Source organism: Phlebotomus papatasi, chromosome 3 (genome assembly GCF_024763615.1).
Source record: "Phlebotomus papatasi isolate M1 chromosome 3, Ppap_2.1, whole genome shotgun sequence".
Taxonomy (NCBI): domain Eukaryota; kingdom Metazoa; phylum Arthropoda; class Insecta; order Diptera; family Psychodidae; genus Phlebotomus; species Phlebotomus papatasi.
Genome location: NC_077224.1, coordinates 37919711 through 37940656, shown reverse-complemented (window position 1 = coordinate 37940656; position 20946 = coordinate 37919711). Strand labels below are relative to the sequence as shown.

At 35.6% G+C, this 20946-nt stretch overlaps 1 protein-coding gene across 1 annotated transcript; it reads left to right on the top strand.

The window, feature by feature from the left end:
- LOC129805561 (G1/S-specific cyclin-D3-like) lies at positions 1 to 19621 on the top strand. The gene is made up of 4 exons (XM_055853556.1): positions 1 to 518; positions 589 to 804; positions 8283 to 8439; positions 18401 to 19621. Exons 1-4 carry the CDS (start codon positions 312 to 314, stop codon positions 18712 to 18714), a joined length of 894 nt encoding a protein of 297 aa, XP_055709531.1. The 5' UTR covers positions 1 to 311; the 3' UTR covers positions 18715 to 19621.
- The last annotated feature ends 1325 nt before the right edge of the window (positions 19622 to 20946 follow it).

Sequence of the window (20946 nt, the reverse complement as noted above, 5' to 3'; positions counted from 1 at the left end):
CTAGCTCAGTGTGTTTGTGTGACAAAAGAGGCCGAAGAACTGCTGTTGTTTGGCAATTCTTGTTTTCTTTTTCCTTCGGGTCGGAGTTCCTTCGTCTGCCGGAACATTATTGGGCTCACCAGAGTGATCGACACAACTTTAATTCATTCGCGATCTGCTCGCCGTACTGCTACCACCGAAAAAATGTGCTCTAAAAATTTTATGTGAATTCTTCCCAAATTCACGAACATCAGAATAATACAGTGACCAAGTTCATTTTTATCAAAGTTTTAAGTGTGAAGTCTTCAAAAAAAAAATTAAAGCTTGAGAAAATGGATCTAAGATGTGATGAAGTCGTTGGAGGGCGAATTGATTCAAATTTTGCGGGAATTGATCCCACCATGAGCCGTGATCCACGAGTTATTGAGAATCTCATTCAGTTGGAGGGTGCAACAATTCCCCGGATGGATTACTTCAAATCCTTGCAGACAGATCTTAAGCCGTTCATGCGAAAATTTGTGGCTATTTGGATGCTGGAGGTGAATTTTAGTGATGAGTGTTTTGTGAATTATTTTTATTTAATGAAATATTTCAAATAAAAATTCGCAGCTTTGCGATGAACAACATACGGAGGAGCAAGTTTTCCCTCTGGCTATGAACTTCCTGGATAGATTCCTCTGCGAATGCGACATTTCCCGCCAGCAACTTCAACTTTTGGGGGCTACTTGTCTTCTGCTGGCCTCCAAAATTCGCCAGTGTATTGCCCTCTCGGTGGATCTTCTCTGTGCCTACACGGATTTCACAGTGACACCCGAACAAATCAGGGTAAGTGTCTCAAATCCTCCAAGAAATATTCTCCATTTTCTTACAGGAAAATCAGAGTTGGAAAAAATTGATAAAGATTGAGATTTAGCCGTTAGTGCGTTAAAATACGTGTGATCCCGATGCAACTAAAAAAAAAGACTGTTGTGTTGTGCAAATTAATTCACAAAGCTTAATTAAAATTTTGAAAAATAAAATACAAGATGAACTATTGTGCTTTGTCATGTGAAATTTATTTAATTTTTGTTAAAAAAAATAGATGTTTCAGTTTTCGCGAATGTGCACGTTAAACATTGAAAATTTGGTACTTTTGACAATAATTAGATAGTGGGTGATGATGAATCAAGTGATAACAAATCAAATCCTTTTCAAAGTAGAAACTTAAAAAAATCCTGCTGCTACCCAGAATTGAACTACGGACCGTTTAAGGCAGACTCTAAAAAATACCATATTTCCTCTAATTTTTCAACATAAAAAAAATTAATTCAAGTTCTTAAAAATTTATAAAGCATATTGAATTTTTATTATTTTTTAAAGAAAATTTCAGAAAATATAGTTGAAATGTTGTACTAGTACTTTTATATGTTTTAAGACGTTTAAGAGCTTCAATTATACAATTTTTTTTAATATGTTGAAAAGAGATGGCAAAGCGTCCAAGCTTTGCAGAATGTTCGAACTCGCGAGACAGAGCTATCCGTGAATTATCCCTTAAATTATCCCGTGTATATCGGTTTAAGATCGAATAAATTGATTAATAAATCGGAAAACAATTCTGAACTAGAAAATTGGCTGAGAAGTGTGCATTTTAGAATGTTCTTGTAAATAGTAACAGGCTTACGAGCAATTACAAACGAATATTCGAGAAAAATAAATCAATTATGAATACTTAATCGATTCATTGCTGATGAATACCGATGCAGCTAAGTTCGAAATTTCAATACTTCTCCAAAAATCCAAATTTAACCAAATCCGTTAAAAACTGATCCCTCCAAAGAGATTGACTTTTAACTTTCAATACAGTAGACTCTCGCTCAATCGGGCTCTTTTTCAATCGGGCGCAAAATTTTATTGACAATTTTCACGTTTGATTTTAAAGCAAATTTGTTCAAATTCGCTGTAGTTCCTCTTGTTTTATCGTGTTTCTTTATATTTGACCGCTTTTTGTGGAATTTACAATGATTTTGATGCCCAAATCTCTCAATAATTTGGATGACATTTTGCCCCATGTGCCCGATTGAGAGAGAGTCTACTGTAATTCAAAACGACGAATTTTCCGGTATATTTGGGCGAAATGTTTATCTGGACCACATCTAAAATATATCCGAAAATCATTGAAAAAGCTTAGGCAATTTTGAGAAAAACTGAAAAAACATGGTAATGGAGTATTGGGGTGAGGGGAAAAATAAAAGAAAACGTCTGAAGACTGTTTTTTTTTTATTTAGGGTCACCGAAGATCGGAAGTAGAGGAAGATGGGTTAATTTGAAATCATGTCTATTTTGGAACTTTGAGATTTCCTAACAGTTTTAGATGGTAAAAAAAATAAACAACCAAGGACTAATCTCGAATGTACAGTTTTGTACTTCTTTGTACTTTTCCTTTTGTCTTTGACCATTTGAAATAGTAAGAAAATCTGAAAATTCCAAAATAGACGTGATTCCAAATTACCTCATCTTACCTTAGATATTTTTTTACCTTTTAAGCTCCAGAGAGAGCGGTGAAAAGTTGAAAAAAAACCGGATTATATAACTGCTCCCTCTTTGAATTCGAGCCATAAATATTACACAGAAAAAAAAATTTATAAAATTGTTCGTAAATGTTTGTGAATTTCTATTGGGGACTTGCGAAATGTTCGTAAATCGTACAACCCACAAACAAGTTCATAAAAGTTTGTACTTTTTCACAATCATTGTTCGTAACATGATCACTTGACGAGCAATTTTTGCACTTTTACAAACATGTGTTCGTAAATGTTCGTAAACATACAAAAAGTATTCGTTAAATTTTGTCATTTGTTCGTAAATGTTCGTAAAATGTTCGCTGGACAAAAAAAAATCTTGTCAAAGTACAAGAAAGGCTCGTCAAGTGATCATGTTACGAACAATGTTCGTGTACAAACTTTTACGAACTTGTTTGTGGGTTATAATGTCCAACGCACGATAACTTTTGTTTTGTAAATATGTTTTCGAAATGGCGTAATGCCAAACGCACAATAACTTTTATTTTGTAAACATGTTTTCGAAACTGCCAATGAGAATGAGTGAGATGACTAGATCAAGATCTCATTCTCTTTCACAGGAAGCTCCGAAAATATGTTTACAAACAAAAGTTATTGTGCGCGGGGCATAAGATTTACGAGCATTTTGTAAGCCCCCAATAGAAATTTACAAACATTTACGAACAATATTATACCTATGAAATTTTAAAAATTGTCATGAAATTAGAGGAATGTAGGCATGGCTCGCACAACCTTTAAATGATGCCAATTTTCTCTTCGTTTGGAAAGAGTTGACTTACCATTTCTCATCTCATTTCATGAGCTTAATAATTATCTATCTTATGGCTAAGAAATGACGAACTAGCTCTTTGCAAACAAAGAGAAAAATTGCGTTGTTTGAAGGCTCACTCTGTGCGAACCATGCCAACATTCCCCTACACATTTTATTTTTTAATTTTTGAAATTGCATATATTTTGCATTTGGCATTAAAAAATATTTTCAAATTTATTCATATGGGCTTTTTTAAGAGCTTAATAGATTTTATTAATTTTATTACAAAAAATCCATTATATTTTTTTAAGACCCTCAAATTTTCAGATGTTTTTGTAGAATTCAAAAATATAATGAAATTTTGTATTTTTCCAAAAATATATTCAGTAACAATTTTTCAATATAAATTTATATTTTTAGAGATATTTTTTTAAAAAAATATCTACATATATAATTCTTTTGGGATGTGATAACTATGTCTATCTGTAAGATAAGCAGGAAAACTAGGAACGCTAAGGAAATAACACAATCCAGGTTTGCTTAGAACACGTGTATTTCTCTGTTAGCTCAATTTCCAAACTGAAGTTTTTACATACAACATTTTCAATGCTACCAACTTTACATCTTTCCCTTTTTATAATAAATTCAAGTTTGAAAAATAAAGGAATATACTTCAAATTTCAGAGGAATAAAAGTAAGCATCAATGCATTTTAAATATTGGCAAAGGGCAAAAGTATTTAAATTTAAAGATCTAGCCTGACGGGCTTCTTTACAACTCTTCCAGAACGAGTTGTTACCAGAGATGGACTTGCCGATGGTTCTAGCCGTGATGCAGTGCTCGCTCTTTCCTGTATAGGCCTTGTTGACGCTTCTGGTTGGGCAGGCCCACCTGCCTCTCCATCACTACTCCTTCCAAAAGAACCTTCTGCCTGGTTCTTTGGACCTCTCACAACCCTTTCATGAAGTGCCGGTACGTCATTCTGTACTGGTGTTTCTGCAATTTGGGATAAATTATCATCCTCAAACTCAAACTGCACTTCCTCCGCCTTTATCGGAACTCGTATCTTTGTTGGCTTAATATAAGCAGAATTTCTTCTGATTGTTCTTCCGTCATCTAGTTTTACATTATATGACCTTTCTGTGACAGGCTCCCGTATTTCACCCGTCACCCAATTACCACGATCCTGAAGAAGGACCCGAGTTCCATTATCAAAGGCCTTGTGCTCTTTCGCCGAGCGATCCGCATAACTTTTTTGCTTTTGTCTGGCTGTTTTTAATCTTTCAACCTCATCAGATAGCCAACACGGAGTCAGAACTTTTTTATTAATTACTAGAGGATTCCTTGTGATCCTCCCAAATAATCTTTGAGCAGGAGATTTCAAACCAGGCCGTGTGGTATTTCTTTCCATTAGAATTGCCAGCCTCAAGTCCTCTAAGTCGCATCTTTTCAGTAACTTTTTCGCAGTTTGCACATACCTCTCTACAAGTCCGTTAGACCTTGCGAAATATGGGCTTGAAATGACGGACTTAAAGCCCCACTCCTTAGCAAAAGACTGAAACTCTCTGCTAGCAAATTGTGGCCCACCATCTGAGTGCACTTCTTCGGGAATGCCGTGATCAGAAAATTTGCTTTTGCAAAATTCTATCAACGCTGCTGCAGTAGTTATTCTCAATGGCGCAAAATCAAAATACCCACTGAATGAGTCAACCATCAACACAAATTCCTTCCCCTTGAAATGGAAGAAATCAACAGCTACCAATTGGAATGGTAGCTCTGGAACCGGTTTCATCAACACAGTCTCCTTGGGCTTTTGATTTCTAGTTTCCTGGCACACTTTGCATTGCTCTATCATTTCCGTTATTTCCGAGGTTATTCCGGGCCAGTACACAAAGTCTCTAGCTCTCCTTAGTGCTGCTTGGATTCCACAATGACCCTTGTGGATCGCATCCAGAACAACTTTCCTTTGGTTTTCAGGAATCACACATTGCGAGCCTTTAAAAATTAGACCGTTCACATACGCTAACTCTTCCCGGAACGTAAAGTATGGTCTAACACAAGATGGAACCTCTTTTGCACTATCAGGCCATCCCCTTTGTATCACTTTCCAGAGCTTTTGCATTTCATGATCTTCAGCAGTTGCATCAATCATCCTTAATTCTGCACTAGGCTCCAAACAAGAAACGGCATTCACTTCGAGTTCCTCTGATATTTCCTCGCATTCATCTTCAGTAGACTCACAATCTCTGCTTAATATATCAGCCAGTGGAATTTGTGATCCTTTTTTGTAAATTACCAAGGGATTATATGGCTTAACATCATACAGAATACGCTTCAGACGAGGTGGAGCAGATGTCGTTGGCTTTTTGAAAATAGCCTCAAGGGGCTTATGATCAGTCTCGACGACTAATTTTTTACCCCAGACATAGGCATGGAATTTTCGAACTGCAAACCTAATCGCCCCTGCCTCTTTTTCAATCTGTGGCCAACCTTGTTCAGCCTGAGTCAGAGCTTTAGTTGCATAAGCAACTGGTTGCCCTCCCTGCATCAACGCAGCCCCAAACGCCTTAGATGAACTATCAACTGTGAGGGTCACATCTTGGTTCACATCATAGAATTTCAACACAGGGGCTTTACCTAAGAGAACCTTGATCTTCTCAAAGGATTCTTGGTGTTCTGACTCCCAACGCCACTCATAATTTTTCTTGCATAGCTGCCTCAAAGGCTCAGTAATTTGGGATAAATTAGGAATGAACTTACCCAAATAAGTCACCATGCCCAAGAACCGTTGAAGTGCTTTTTTGTCCTCTGGAACCTTCAACCTTTGAATGGCATCCACTTTTGCTGGATCAATTTTCAAACCCTCCTCGGATACGATATGACCCAAGAATTTCACCGAGCTTTTGTCAAAAACACACTTTTCCTTATTGAGCTTCAGCCCACTGCTTCTTAATGTTTCGATGACTTTCAGAGTTGTCTCTTGTAACTCCTCACTAGTGGCCGCATGTATCAGCACATCATCCATGGAGACCTCTACATTCGGAATATCCCCCAACAATTGCATCATCAAGCACTGGTAAACTTCCGGAGCAGACGCCAGCCCAAATGGCATCCTTTTACACGAGTATCTGCCCCATGGAGTGGAAAATGTAAGAATTTTTGACGTCCTTTGGGTAAGCTGGATCTGCCAAAATCCTTTAGTGCAATCTAACAAAGTGAACCTGGTACTTCCTGCGACACGAGCAGAAATCTCTTCGATTCCTCTCAACGGAAAATGGCGCCTTTTCACGTTCTTATTGACGTCCGTCAAATCGATGCACAGTCGCAATTTTCCGTTTCTTCTCACAACGACCAACGGCGCGACTGAATCACTGGCCTCCTTGCACCGTTCAATAACATTCAGCTTTTCCATTATGTCTAACTCCTTTTTGACATCATTTCGTATAGCATATGGTATTGAACGAGCTGGATGTATCGTAAACTGGGGATTATCTACTAGATCGATGTCGTATTCAAACCCCTTAACGCATCCCAATCCATCAAAGACATCCTTTGCGACATTCAATCCTTCAATTCGTGCCAAAAGTCCGGCCATAATCGCAGACTTTCCATCCATTATTGTCTTCTGTGCCCCACTTATAACTTGAAACCAGAAATCTTGCTCAGATTTTTTAACTTTGCACGAAAGTTTCACTTTTCCCAGAACTTTAATAACCCCTCCATCAAAAGCTACTAGCCTTTTCACTTTTGACGGCACCACCTCGACGTCCGGAAACTTCCTCAGCACTTTAGTGGAAATCACATTGCACTCCGCACCTGTATCAATTTTCACCACTAATTTTTGCCCATAGCACTCAATGGTTTCCTTCCAGATGTCTTTATCACTTCCTCCACGAATTGACCACACTCTCAAATGGTCTACCATGAAGTCTTCTTCATCAGTTCCTTCACTTTTGTCACTATTTTGATCGTCCTTCTGAATCTTTTTCACTTTTTTAGTCTTTTTCTTTTTGCATGTAGTCGCGAAATGTCCCGTTTCATTGCATCTGAAACATTTCCTTTGGGAAGCAGGACATTTCCCGACTGCATGACTTGCACCACACTGTTTACACTCAGACAACTTCACTTTAGCCTCACTCGGGGCCTTCTTTTTCACTACAGCCACTGAGGAACTTTCTTCAGAAATTGCTTGGGTGTGTTTGGCTGCTTTCTCATGAGCTTTGCACATTCTTACAGCCTTCTCCAGTGTAAGATTCTCAGACTCCAATAGTTTCTCCTGGACAACCTTGCTGCTCACCCCGATTACCAATTGATCTCGAATTATGCGATCCAACATGCTCACCGGGTAACCGCAATTCTTCGCCTGGGTAATAACTCTGGTCACAAAGTCATTAATAGACTCATCAGAGACCTGCTGCATCTTCCTGAGCACATATGTCTCATAAACTTCATTGCCTTTAGGGTTGAAATACTCCCGGAACTTTGTCATAAGGATGTTCACATCATTGGCTTCATCATCCGAAAGTCCGAAATTTTCATAAATTTCTTCAACTTCAACCCCAATGATAGACATGAATGCGGCAGCTTGCACCTCAGGCTCCTGTTTATCTAGTTTGGTAGCTTTTGCGTAAAAATTATACGCTTTTTCCCATTTCCTCCAGACAGAATTCATTTGAGGTTGACCTAACCTCAACTCCCCCGGCTGACGAATCTTCACTGTGGATCCTCCCACAGCTCCTGCAACTTCCTCCATTGCATTTTCCTGTTCGTTAGCCATCGTGGGTCGCTTTCTGACACCATGTAAGATAAGCAGGAAAACTAGGAACGCTAAGGAAATAACACAATCCAGGTTTGCTTAGAACACGTGTATTTCTCTGTTAGCTCAATTTCCAAACTGAAGTTTTTACATACAACATTTTCAATGCTACCAACTTTACACTATCTATTTTCTCAACTCTGTCCGGAACTAATTTATCTGAAAACTTTTGTACGCAGAGCTGGGAATTGTTGGTGTTGGCGTCTCTTCAGTGGAATTTAAGTGCCATCACGGGCTTCGACTACATCGACCACATCCTCCATCGCGTTTCCTGGGGCTCTGAGAATCCTCATATTAGGACACATTCTCACACCCTTGTCTCCGTCTGCCTTACAGGTAAGTTCCTCCTTCAAAATTGTCCTCTATCTAATTGCCTCCCGATAGAGGCCTGATAAAGCTTCTCACTCCATGATTTTCCTTCAAATGCAAATTGTACGACAAAATGTGCGTGCGTGAATATCAGAGAGAGAGCGAATGCTCCTAAAATACTGAAGTTATGGGAAAAGTTTGTGCTCTGGAATGAAAACGAAAGGGAGAGAGAAAGAAAAGATCTTTTGTAAATCAATTGATTTTGCCCTCCATATATAGACTTCTTCTAAAAAGGCAAGAAGTTCCATTGAACCTGGCGAGAAGAAAAGTTTCCCTACGAAGGTTAATTACGACAAAACAATCCCTCTGTGAGAATTACACTCAATGCTATGTACTAAACTTTCCAACCAAAAAAAAAAAAATTATTTCACCCAAAGTGATCCCCCGGAAAGGTATTTTCTTTATTGCATTAACCTTCATTTTTCTCCCAGTGAAAGCACCTCAGGGTAAAATTAGAATATTCATGGAGATTCTTTCTTTTCTTGGCGAATAATTGGGAAAATTTCCATGAGAGCATTGTGGAGATATCAAAAGGTAAAATTGAAAGATTGGATGGAATAAATTTCACGTCAATCTTCCCAAGGAATCTTTATATGATTTTCAGCCCTCGAAAAGTGAGAAATTTATTTCGATATGCGGGAAAAGGGTGAAGAGTTCCAAAGGGCAATTTTGCCGTAAATTTTCGTAATTAATTTAATTTATTATTGGCAAGGACAAGTGTTTCCTTATTTATTATTATTATTATATATTGCAGGAAAGATTTATATTTGACAATTTCAAGGAGATTTCCTGATTCAGAATTAAATAAGGAACTTTGCAAAGTTCATGAAATTAAATAAAGCAATTTCTAAATTAAGAATAATTATGAAATAAATTAGGTTTTGTTCAAATATTGAAGGACAAAACACTTCTAATGGCTCCGGCACACCTTTTAGATCAGGAAAATTTCATGGAATCGAAATTCGAAACCCTTTCTTTCTCACATGGTTTGCATTATGACTATCCCATTCTTTCGCATACCAAATTCGATTGATCTAAATTGAATTTGGAGTGATGTTTAAAAGAAGAATAAGAGCACAAGAGAATGAGATAGACAAATTCAAAGCATGTGATTAAGAAAGGAATTCGAATTTCGACTTCATGAAATTTTCCTGATCTAAAAGGTGTGCCGGAGCCATAATAAACGAAGTTGAAACTTTAAATCACCGTTCTAAAATTATTAATTTATTAATTTTATTTTAATAAAAGATGAAACAACTTGAAATTCTAAAATTCTTAATAAAATTCCTCTCGAAAGGCGTACTTTGCAAACTTTAAAAAATAAATATTTACATTTGTTTAATTTTGAAAAACAAGAGATAACTCATTTCGGGGAACTCGAGCCAATCAGGCCGGGGAACTCACGAGGAAACCGGAGAATCTACAGGGAAGTCAGGGAAACCGGGGGAAACCCATACATTTTTCAGGGATCTCTCTGGAAACCGAGGGAACTCCTACATTTTTCAGGGTACCCACGGAGAACCCATACAATTTCTAGGGATCTTTTGGGAAACCCAAATATCCTTTTAGGGAACCCGGGCTACTTATTTTCAGGGATCTTTCGGGGAACTCAGGGAATCCTATATATTTTTTCGGGAACCGGGAACTCGAGCCACTCTAATTTTATATGAAGAAACCCTTGTTGAAAAATGAGTCTTTTCAATTCTGAGATAAAAATCTTTTAAAAAAAAATTAATTAAAAAAATATATTTACAAGATATTTTCAGTATATAAAAATTTGAATGTGCCTCATGGTCAGTTTCTAAATTTAAAAAAAAAGCTTAAAGTCGTTTAATTTTAACCTGAAGATTAATTCGAAATTACACGCTTAAAAGCGTAAACATTTGATACTTTAAAAAAATATATTTTTTTGCAGAATATGAATCCAGAGACAATTTGAAGGCTTTTTAAGATTTCTTTTGCCTTTTTGTAAATATTTTGTTTGAGAGATCAACAAAAAAATTTACGAAATCTAGCTCTAGAAGTTGTGGTTTTTCCAACAGATAAATTCTAAGATAAATCTATTTAAATTAGTATTTAAAAATTAATCGTATTTTGGGATACCTAACGAACCTAAATTTAAAAACATCAAATTTATTTTAATCTGTTGAACTAAAACGCAATAAAGAATGCAAAAAATTTGAGTTTTCTTGTACACTTTTAACTTTAATTCTGAGATAAAGAAAGTTTATATAGAACTTATACAGTGCTGTCTCGTTATATGCACAGTTTGGGTACTTTTTTTGACAGTTCTCTCTCTGAATATGCACAACTTTTTTTGAAATTCCCAACGGTTTTTTTTCTTTCTTTTAATAAATTATCATTTTTTATTGTTCTAGAATTTACCGTGTTATTTTAAATATAATATGAGACAGAAAAAATAAAATTAAGAAAATTAAAAACAAGAAAAATTAGTTACCAAGAAAATAATTTTCTTTATTACTTTGTCAAAATGTAAACAAATTGATTTTGAATGCAACCGACACAAAAGCTGTGCATATAGAGAGTGTGCATATAGAGAGACAGCACTGTAGGCGACAATTACAAATATTTAATGTCAAAATTAACAGGTTTTCTATTCTGACTTAAAAGAAAACTTAGTGACACTATATACTTTTTTAAAAGCTCGCTTCAAAATTTTAAGAAATATTAGAGCTTCGACGACTATATTTAAATTTTTAACAATTTAAATAAATTAACAATTCTATTTTTGTTTAGTAATTGTGAAGTTTATTGCGTTATGCCCAATGCACAATAACTTTTGTTTAATAAGCATGTTTTTGACATTTAAATGAGAGTGAATGAGATCTAGATCTAGTCATCTCGCTCATTCTCTTGGGAAATTTTGAAAACATATTTACAAACAAAAATTGTTGTGCGCTGGTCATTAAGCTACAGTTTTTAGGAAATGTAACACTCTAAAGTGAAATCTTTATAGGAAGGTACATAATATCATTTTTTAGAATTATTTTAAGGATTTTAAAGCCTTATGTTTTATCGCACAATTGGGACTTTGATTGTAAATATATAAACTTAGATATTTAAATTTTCTCTATCTCAAAATTAAGATCCAAATAGGGCTAAATTAATATCTTCCATATTTGTAAAAAAAATTCCAATTTTGCGAAAATTACATAATTTCTACAAAAATAGGAAGATTAATTTTATGAATAATTAAAAATAATAGAAAAAAAAATAATAATTGAAGTATTTCACTTTAAGATATTATGAATCTGTCATAGTTTTGCAGCCATTTGGGTAGTATTTTAGTAACAATGGAAATTGGTTAGTAATACTGAAATATTATTGCCAAAGAGAAAATTAAGAACTTGAAAACTGTTTTACTTTTTCTGACCAAAAATGTTTCTTGTTTTTATTAATACAAGTAAATGACATGAAAGCGGTGTCGGCAAAAATTCTGAAAGCCAAAATCCCGAAACCCAAATTTCCGAAAATCCAAAATCCCGAAAATCCAAAATCCCAAAAAAGGCGAAATTCCGATTGGGTTAAAATCCTGAAGAACCAAAATCTCGAATACTAGCTAAAATCTCGAAAGGGGTAAAATAACGAAAGTCAAAATCCCGAAAGCCTATATCCCAAACGCCAAAATCTTAAATGGTAAAAATCTTGGAAGGGATGAAAATATACCAAGGATAGGTGGAAGTGGGGCACCTTTGAAATTGGGATTTTTCACCTATTTTTAAATATAATTGAGTCTTATCGTGGTGTAATTTAACTTCTCAAGCTGTTTGTGCAACTAAATTATATCACGATAAGGCTCAATTTTATTTTTTAAAAAAAAAGGTGAAAAATCCCAATTTCAAAGGCACCCCACTTTCAAAAGTGCCCCACTTCCCCCTACTGTGGAATAATGTCCCGAAACACAGATAATTTTCCTTTGCCTGCAGCACTCGCGGATGCAATCGTGTGAGTATCTTTACAGTTTTAAAACTTTAGGATTTTGGATTTCATTATTTTGGCCCTTTTGGGTTTTTGGCTCCTGAAATTGCGGCGTTCGGGATTTTGGATATTGGGGATTTTGATCTTCTTCGGATTTTCATTTTCAGGATTTTAGCCTTTCGGAATTTTGTGGATCAGTATTTTGTCCATTTCGGGATTTTGGCTATTCGGGATATTGTTTTTTCGAAATTTTGGCTTCCAGGATTTTGAGGTATAATTTCAAGCGTCCTACAAAACCAGAACGCTTTATCACTCCTTTCATGATAATTAATCAAAATCAATGAATATAATTGCTATTAAAATTAATTTTTTTTTAACTTTTTACATTTCAAAAATTTTCTGGTACCTTCAGTGGAATATTTAGAGAGTTAATATCCTGAATATCATCATAAATGAGAAAAAAAGTAAAATTTTGTCAGCACAAACTGTGCTTCTCTCGAGACACAATGGTTTTGTTCCTGATGGTCATTGAATGAAGTCGAGAGGATCACCGCAGGATCTCTCTCTTCTGCAGAAAGAGCCACTTCTACAAAAATCCTTCAATGACTTTTGCAGAGTTGTTTTTTTTTGGGCTTTCAAAACCGACAAAGTGAGAAGATTCCTAAGAATTTTTCAGTGAGAATTCCAGAGGATTCTTTTTTTGGGGGACGTTTAAAAGTGGAAGTGAGAGTGAGGAAGTCTCTAAAAGTGTCTCTAAGGAATTATATACAACTTTTATCATCTTCCTTCCTAATTTCTCTGATGAGGATGAAATTTTATTTGCATCCTTCCCCTCTTGAATCTTTGATTGGCATTTGTGTCATCGTTCCCTCTTTTGGGCTGGGAGAAAATCTTTGATCCATTTGGAAGGATCTTACCTCATAAATTGAACGCAATCTCTCACTTATTCTCACATGGAAGAGGATGTTTCATATCACTTTTACTTACCTGAAAATCACCTAAGATTATTGCATTTTTGCTGAAGGGGAAATGGGAGAACAAGGAAAAGGAGCATAAAGATAAATTATGAGGACGAAGAGAGTGTGTCCTCTACTTCTTTTCGATATTTAAGTAATTTCATGTTTCTATTGTTGTATTTCCCTTCCAATTTCTTCATGATTTTTTTTTTCTTCCATTGCCTCCTCTCTCCTTCCTTATAAGAGTTACCCTGGAACATTCCTCCTTCTTCCCTACCCACCCCTTGATTATTCCTCCTCAACTCGTCTCGTAACAATATTTTTTTGTTGATGCCCTTTTTCCTTCGATATGGTGTCTTTCATCTGCCAAAAGCGAAGACGGTGAGAGACGGTGGAAGAAAACATCTGCCACTATTTTTCTTGCATTAATACACAAAAGTGTCTCATGTTTGATTGTGTTGCTCACTGCTCATACAATTGGCCTGTGTAGTCCAAGACAATCAGCCAAATTTCACGTGACTGCTGGACCTTTCATATAGGAGGGAAAAAGGACATTTTGGTCCACAATATTTCTGAACAAAATCCAATCTTTGAGTAATTCTCTGGCGCAATTTCTCATCTCTTCTTCGAATAACAAAAGAAGCCAAGGAGCTCGAGGGAGCAGATGATGGGATGCTTCGGAGTGATTTCCGATTGAATCTCTCGCTGATGCATCCCACAGTAAAAAGCATACTGGGGCAATTTAAATGACCGCCAGATGTTTTTTTCTCGCGGCCAACAGGTGCTCGCTCAAAACGCATACGCAGAATCCACGTTAACGAGTTATTTGGGTGTCTTCGTGAGATCACAATGGCCAGGTGACTACCAAAACACCAAAAATACCTGCCCAGAGAAAGGGTCACAAAACTCATTTGGATGTGTCTTTGTCTCTCGAAGCACGAGGTTGGAACCTTGAAACAAAAATAATAATTCCGCGAAATGTTTCGCGCTCATTTTTTGGCGCGCATCTTGATCGTCTCTTCCTCTTTCAATAATCTTCTCTCAAAAATCATCCTCTCAACCTCTTTAAAACCGAACATCTCTCTGTTTATTTTCATTTGCAATGAGACTCTTTAAAAACTTACACCACCGTTCCAATATTAAATTACTTCATTATTTTTTTGTTACAATTTATGCTAAAGAAAGCAGCGAAAATTAATGCAGATAATCCTTATGGAAAAAAATATGTACTGTGTTAATTTGTCAGCATAAATTAATTTTATTATTCCTCACCACCTAACAAAAACTCCAGGCACGTTCCGTCAAAGACACAGCAGAAGTACCCAGAGAGATGCTAATTTTTCAAAGAAAACCACCAAAGGAACTTTCAGTTAGTCCAGTGACTAATCTATATCGGAAATCGGTGGCCTTCAGTGCCCACGGAAAGTGGGGTTGATGAGTGTTTTAATTGATACTTCAAAGCGACGAGAAAGACATTTTCCTGACTGTATTTCATGCACGCAACCCTCTACCGAATTCCATCATCGTCCCGCACCTGATACTCTCCCTCGCTTTCGTCCAACGACTCCGCACCGCACTAACATTTTCACGCGATTAGGATTTAAAATTTCATCTAATTGAAAAATACTGAAATATTTCATGAAAAAAAGCATTTATGTTATATACTAAACGTTATATACTAAACGCTATTTTCAGATTGAACGAATTTAGTTTTAGTCAGGGGCACATTAAGCCTAATAAAAAGTGAAGCTATTTTTCAATTTTCCTTTTAAAAATTTTGCAGCTATTGCACCGCGACTTAAACAAATTTGCTCGTAATTCTTTATATAACTTTGGCGAACATCATGAAATATGTACTTTTAGATAGCCTTTAATGTACGATTTCGCATTATATCAGACTGATAAGACAATTCTCTTTAGGAAAAAACTTCTCAATAGTCTTCAGTGCCTCTATGCAAAAATGTATGGAAAAATGAAATGTCGAGAGGCCCCTGGTTTTAGTACAAAATATTAAATTCTGTACTAAAAATTAGAAATTGGAGAAAGTTGTAAAAGTTATCTAATTTAAAGTCACAGGACAGGAAATACAAAACTCGTAAGATATTAAAGAAAAAATAAATCAAATATTGTTTGTAACGAGAATTTTCCCCTGTATATCCCTAAAAAGAACTTCAAAGGTTTCTTATTGATGAATCAGGGAAAACCAGGGAAAACTCAGCAAATGAGATCTTTTCAAATGGGTCTTTCGGTCTATCGATGAGTATTAGTGTTAAAATACGATAAAGACTTAAGAAATCTAAGATAAGAAATCTTAAAGGTCTTTACCGTGTTTCGACTGTTAGACATTTTCTAGCAGAGATAAAATTCATTCAGAGATAAAATGCGAGCAACACAATTAGCAATGCACGACATCAATGAACTAAACCCGAGGGGACTTCCATTTGACTGGTACCATTCGTTTTCAATGTCTTATTAGCTCTCGGTCTTTCTTTTTCTAGATGCCTCGAGAACAGTGCTTATTGATCTATGTACAGAAGAACGAGTAGAACAGAGGAAATGATTCTGAGTTATTTTCGAAGCTAAGCAATAACTGTTCTTTTACGTTATGGCCTCTCTCTACACACTAGAGAAATTTATGTCCATATTGAAGCAAATTGGCTGCGCTCGTGTAGGAAAAACTCTTCAATATAGACATAAATTTCTCTAGTGTTTAGAGGCCATTACGACGAGAGCGTCAAATTAACTTGTTTTACTTAGTACACTTAGAATAGTGGGACCTCACGGATCTCACCATTCATTGTCAGCGTTTCACAGCATAGCTCTCGCGCGCCAGTATTGAAGCGATTGAAGCATACCCAATTCTTTAAGGATATCATATCTACTACGTTGTTTCATCTCCTTCTGAGATGACCTCTCCACCTTGTTGCCCTCCAGTTTCAGATTTCAAACCTTTGTGGAAATTCTGTCGTCAGGCATCCTCGGTACATATGACCGAAGTAGCTCATTCTCCTCGCCTGGATAGAGGTCACAATGTTCAGTTTGAGTATAGAACAGGACGAAATTCTCTTCACTGAGTGCTTCTTGAAGCTACGCAAGAACTACTTCCTCTCGGGGCATATCATGTAGCTCTGTAAAACGACAGTTCTTTGTCTTTTGAGGGTGTAACACTGTCCTAGTACTAGAATTACTACTGAATTAAATAAATAAATAAATATCCTGTCCTCCTTATAACGCCGCCGAATAGATGTGTCTTTTAACTTTCTGTTCTGAGTCACATATGTTCTGCTATAAATAGAAAAATTTAAACTCTAGCGAATCGTATGCCATGCCTCACAGCTTGCCGATCAATTCAAACTCACAGTTAGTTGAACCCTCTGCCGATCTATATCGATCAGCAGAGAGAGATGGATCATGCTGTTGAGTGGAATGCTTCGGTTCATGCGGTTGGCCGATGTTTCAGACCACTTAAGCCCTAAGCAACCGATATTCCCACTACTGTAGATCTCCGTGGCTTTTCATGAATATGGCTTATTCTAGTCCCTGGTGAGTGGCCTTCAAAGTTGAAGCCAATTTCTTACTTTCACATACAAATGCGTTTGGTAATTTTTCAGCACTCGTGACCGTTACACGATATATGTCAAAATTGAGGTGAGCCTTGTGTACTAGACTCTGAACCTTGTAAAGAGGGATAAATATACTATATTTCTGTCTAAATGCGGTCTTGTTCTGAGAAGTGTAAGCTGAGTTTCTGATCAATTTGTGAGTATGGCTTCAAATAGCTCCATATAAAAAACATTTCGCCGGGGGCTAGTGCTTATTGTACTTCTAACATTTTTACGTTTTTTACGGCATTATGTATAATATTTTGGTTCACGTTTGAAAACTAAAAATACCGTAGATGCGGATGACTTTACATCCCCGCCGGTGACCTTTACCCCCGCTCTTCGTAAGCTTCTCTTTAATTCTAGCAACTAAGGATGGTCTTCATCAATCCGATCTATTATGTCCTATCAGTAAAGACCATTCTTAAATGCTAGAATTAAAGAACCAGCTAACGAAAAACATGGGTGCAAAGTCACACACATCTGCTGTATTTAAAATATCGAAAAGGGCTGAATATAACAGTTGAGCATTTCTAGAAAATTTTTAGAACACTTGTACTACTACTTTGCAGATCATTTTGAGTTTTCTTGTGGATTTTTTTATAAATAACGATAATGAAATGCTTTAATATGTTCAAAGTCTTTAGAACAGAAATATTTTTATACAGAGAGACTTTAATAGCCTAAACAAATTTAGAACTTATATTTAGAACTTACTTGCAGATTTTCAAGGTCTGAAAGTTATTTCTTTTATTCTTATTTGACAAGCGTAGTTTAAAAGCTTGGTGTTTACACTATTGGAGTAGCATTCCATTATGGAGCTATTCCAACGAAAAATGAACATGTTTTTTAGCACATGACTGTTCTCAACAGCTTCAGTATCATCGTCTTTCCTTTGTGATGGTTTCTATCTCGACTGTTCTTTCCTGTTTTCGCGATGCTCTAGAATAATCGAGACAGGAGTCTATACAAGAAAAGGTGTATTAAGTTGAATTACTTGAGAACAGTATAGTTTTAAAAAGAAAACCATGTAATTTTTGATTGGAATAACATCATTACATATTTCTTTTTAGTACAAATTATTTTAATTAATTTTCTATACTTTCACATGAAGTTCAAGTTCTGGGAATTCAATGAAACTTACATGTACTAAAATCCAGTACTAAAACCAAAAAGTAAAATGTGACGTTTTAGCACAGTTTATTTATGTTTAGCCGTTTTTGATAGGGGTTTGAAAGATGTCATGAGCATTGTACTAAATTTAGAACAAATAATTCATTTCAAAAATGTTTTGAAAATTTCACAAAAATGTCCACATCCTAATCGTCCGCGGGGGAATCATGTTGAAGTTGAAAGTCTCCTGAACCGTTGAATACTTTTTCACCCCCTTCATTCGAAATTCATGGGTATGCGCTTTGTCTTTTGTTGCAGAGCTGGTGTTTGTGCGGACGTCGCCGTCAGTTCTTGCGGCTGCTTGCATTTGTGCAGCGACGCGTGGCATCAACTCACCCTCTGCCCGACTAGCTCTTGGTGACATTGTCCGCCTCACGCGCGTCGATCCCGTGGAGGTGGAACTGGCAGTGCGTCATATTGAGGGCATCGTGGCCAAGCAGGCAGCAGCTATGCAGAAGCAGCACCAGCAGATCGCTCTTAAGAACCAATACGCCGTCTTGCCCGCCAAATGCGCCTCGGAAGTCTATCACGGCGACAGCGGAGGTGACTTTCAGGGTGTCGGATACTACTAAACACTGCCCGTCAAGCCCGTAGAAAAATGCCGGAAGACTATATTATTTTTCTTGTAAGTAAAAATGTGTCATTTTCCGCTACATGATTCAATGTTTAAATTAATTCAAATGAAGTATTACAAATTGATCTCTATTATTATTAGTTTTTTTTGTGTAATTATTTTATTTTATAGATTTATTTCTAAAGATATTTTCTCTGTGTAAAAGTAATTTAGCTAATGTTAAGAGAAAGAGTTTATTATTTAAAATTACCTTCGAGGTGATTGTGTTTATTTTTAAGAGAATATATGATAATTTGATCTCAATTGAGAAAATTACTTGATATAGAAAAAATTGTCACAAGATTTAGATCAATTGGCCTCAACTGAATATTAAAAAAAAATACCAGTGAGTTTAAAAAAAATTGAAAAATTAGCAAAAATTGGTTAATTACAAATTGGCAGTTAGTTAAATTTTTGTTGGAATGAAACATATGAAATATACTTTTGGATGCTGTATTAACAATGATCAAAATTAATTGAATTTTTAAAAAACAATTTATGACGCTTTCCTGAAATTTCGGGAACAAAATACGAAAATAGATGAATTAAATCTTATATATAACTTATGTTTTTTTTTCAAGAACGTTTGAGTTCATAAAGCAAGATTTTTTTTTCGTTTTTAATACCAAATGATTTGTATTGAAATTTATCCCATTTTCAAAATTAATTGAATGTTTTCTCTTGTCTTTGTTAAAATCACAATAACTTTATGTTTTATCAAGACTTTTTGTTTAATCTTGAAGTAGATTTTTTTCACAGAAAATGTTTTAGAAAAAAACAAAGGATTTTGAAATATTCTTTGATAAAAAAAACAATGTTTTTTGTGTAAATGTAAATAAATTCTGTAGATTTTGACCTGAAAAAAAGTTTTTTAATCTGTTTTATCCCTCTGGTTTACATGGTGTCTATTTTGAAATTGAAGATTCCTGTACTGGTACCCATAAATAATTTAGAACTTTGCATGGGTCCTTTGGATTTATTATACCTTGACAAATATTTTGCAACCCTTAAAAAACCGTCAGGTAGACCTTTGATTTTATATTTTTTTATATTTTTATATTTTATATTTTATATGCGTGTACACATTGAGAAAAAAGAGGGTGCGATTAACTTTTTTTCTTCAGAAATTTAACACTTTTTAGGTGTAAAAATATATCAACATTTTTTAATGTTAATTTTACACCTTTTTGAAGGGTAAAATTAACATGAAAAAGGGTAATTTTAACACCCAATACACCTAAAAAGGGTAATATTTACACCGATTTTGGATCAATACAGCAGGGTAAAATTAACATTTCCGGAATGTTATTTTAACTTTTTCGGATTTCTCTCATTCACTCAGTGCAGTATCGGCCAAAAGTTTCTTGACAAAGGTATATTTGAGGAGTCAAGTGAAAAAAATTATAGAAAAATAACTTTAAAATTTTTCTTTTTGCAAATGAGTTGCTGCTAATCCATGAATGTTATTTATGTATTTTAAAAAAATAAATAATTTTATTTAATTTAAAAAATAATTCTTTTCTAAAACTTGATCATTTTTCATCGGCCAAAAGTTTCTTGACAAATTTGAATAAGTGGCTTTTTCAAATGGGTCGGCTTGTGATCATTGTCCGGAGAGGTGCTACCCCGGCTAAATCCTGTGTTTCCCTGGTGTTTCCTCATTAGGAGCGGAGGAGCTAAAATACGACAATTTTCAGAGACATTGTTCACGATTTTCACCACTGAGGAAGGCGCGTTGTTAGCGTCGAAAGCTTTGGCAAAGGTCTACGTGTTTTTCTTGACCTGAAAGGATAAACAACCCTGACGCAACCGGAGGAAGTTTTCATCTTCCTATTTCCATTAGGGGAGACCGGGGTACCTATAGCCAGGGGTAGAATTAGTCAGTGGATTTTTCTCGTTTTCCCTTAAAATGTACATCAAGCAAAGTATTTTTTAATGAAAGTAGGAACACATCCCCATATTGCCAGAAATATTTATAACTCTGATCCTGTTATCCTACAATTTAGAAGCATTTTTATAAAATGGGTATAAAATTGTAATTTTGATGTTACAGTTTTTGGACCAGCATTTGGTTTTCTGAGTTTCTAGTCAAGATTTCATAGTTTTACCTTGTTTCTGATTTAATAAACCTACACACAGAAATTTTTGACTATATTTAAGAATATATAAGATCCTAGGATCTTAAATTGGA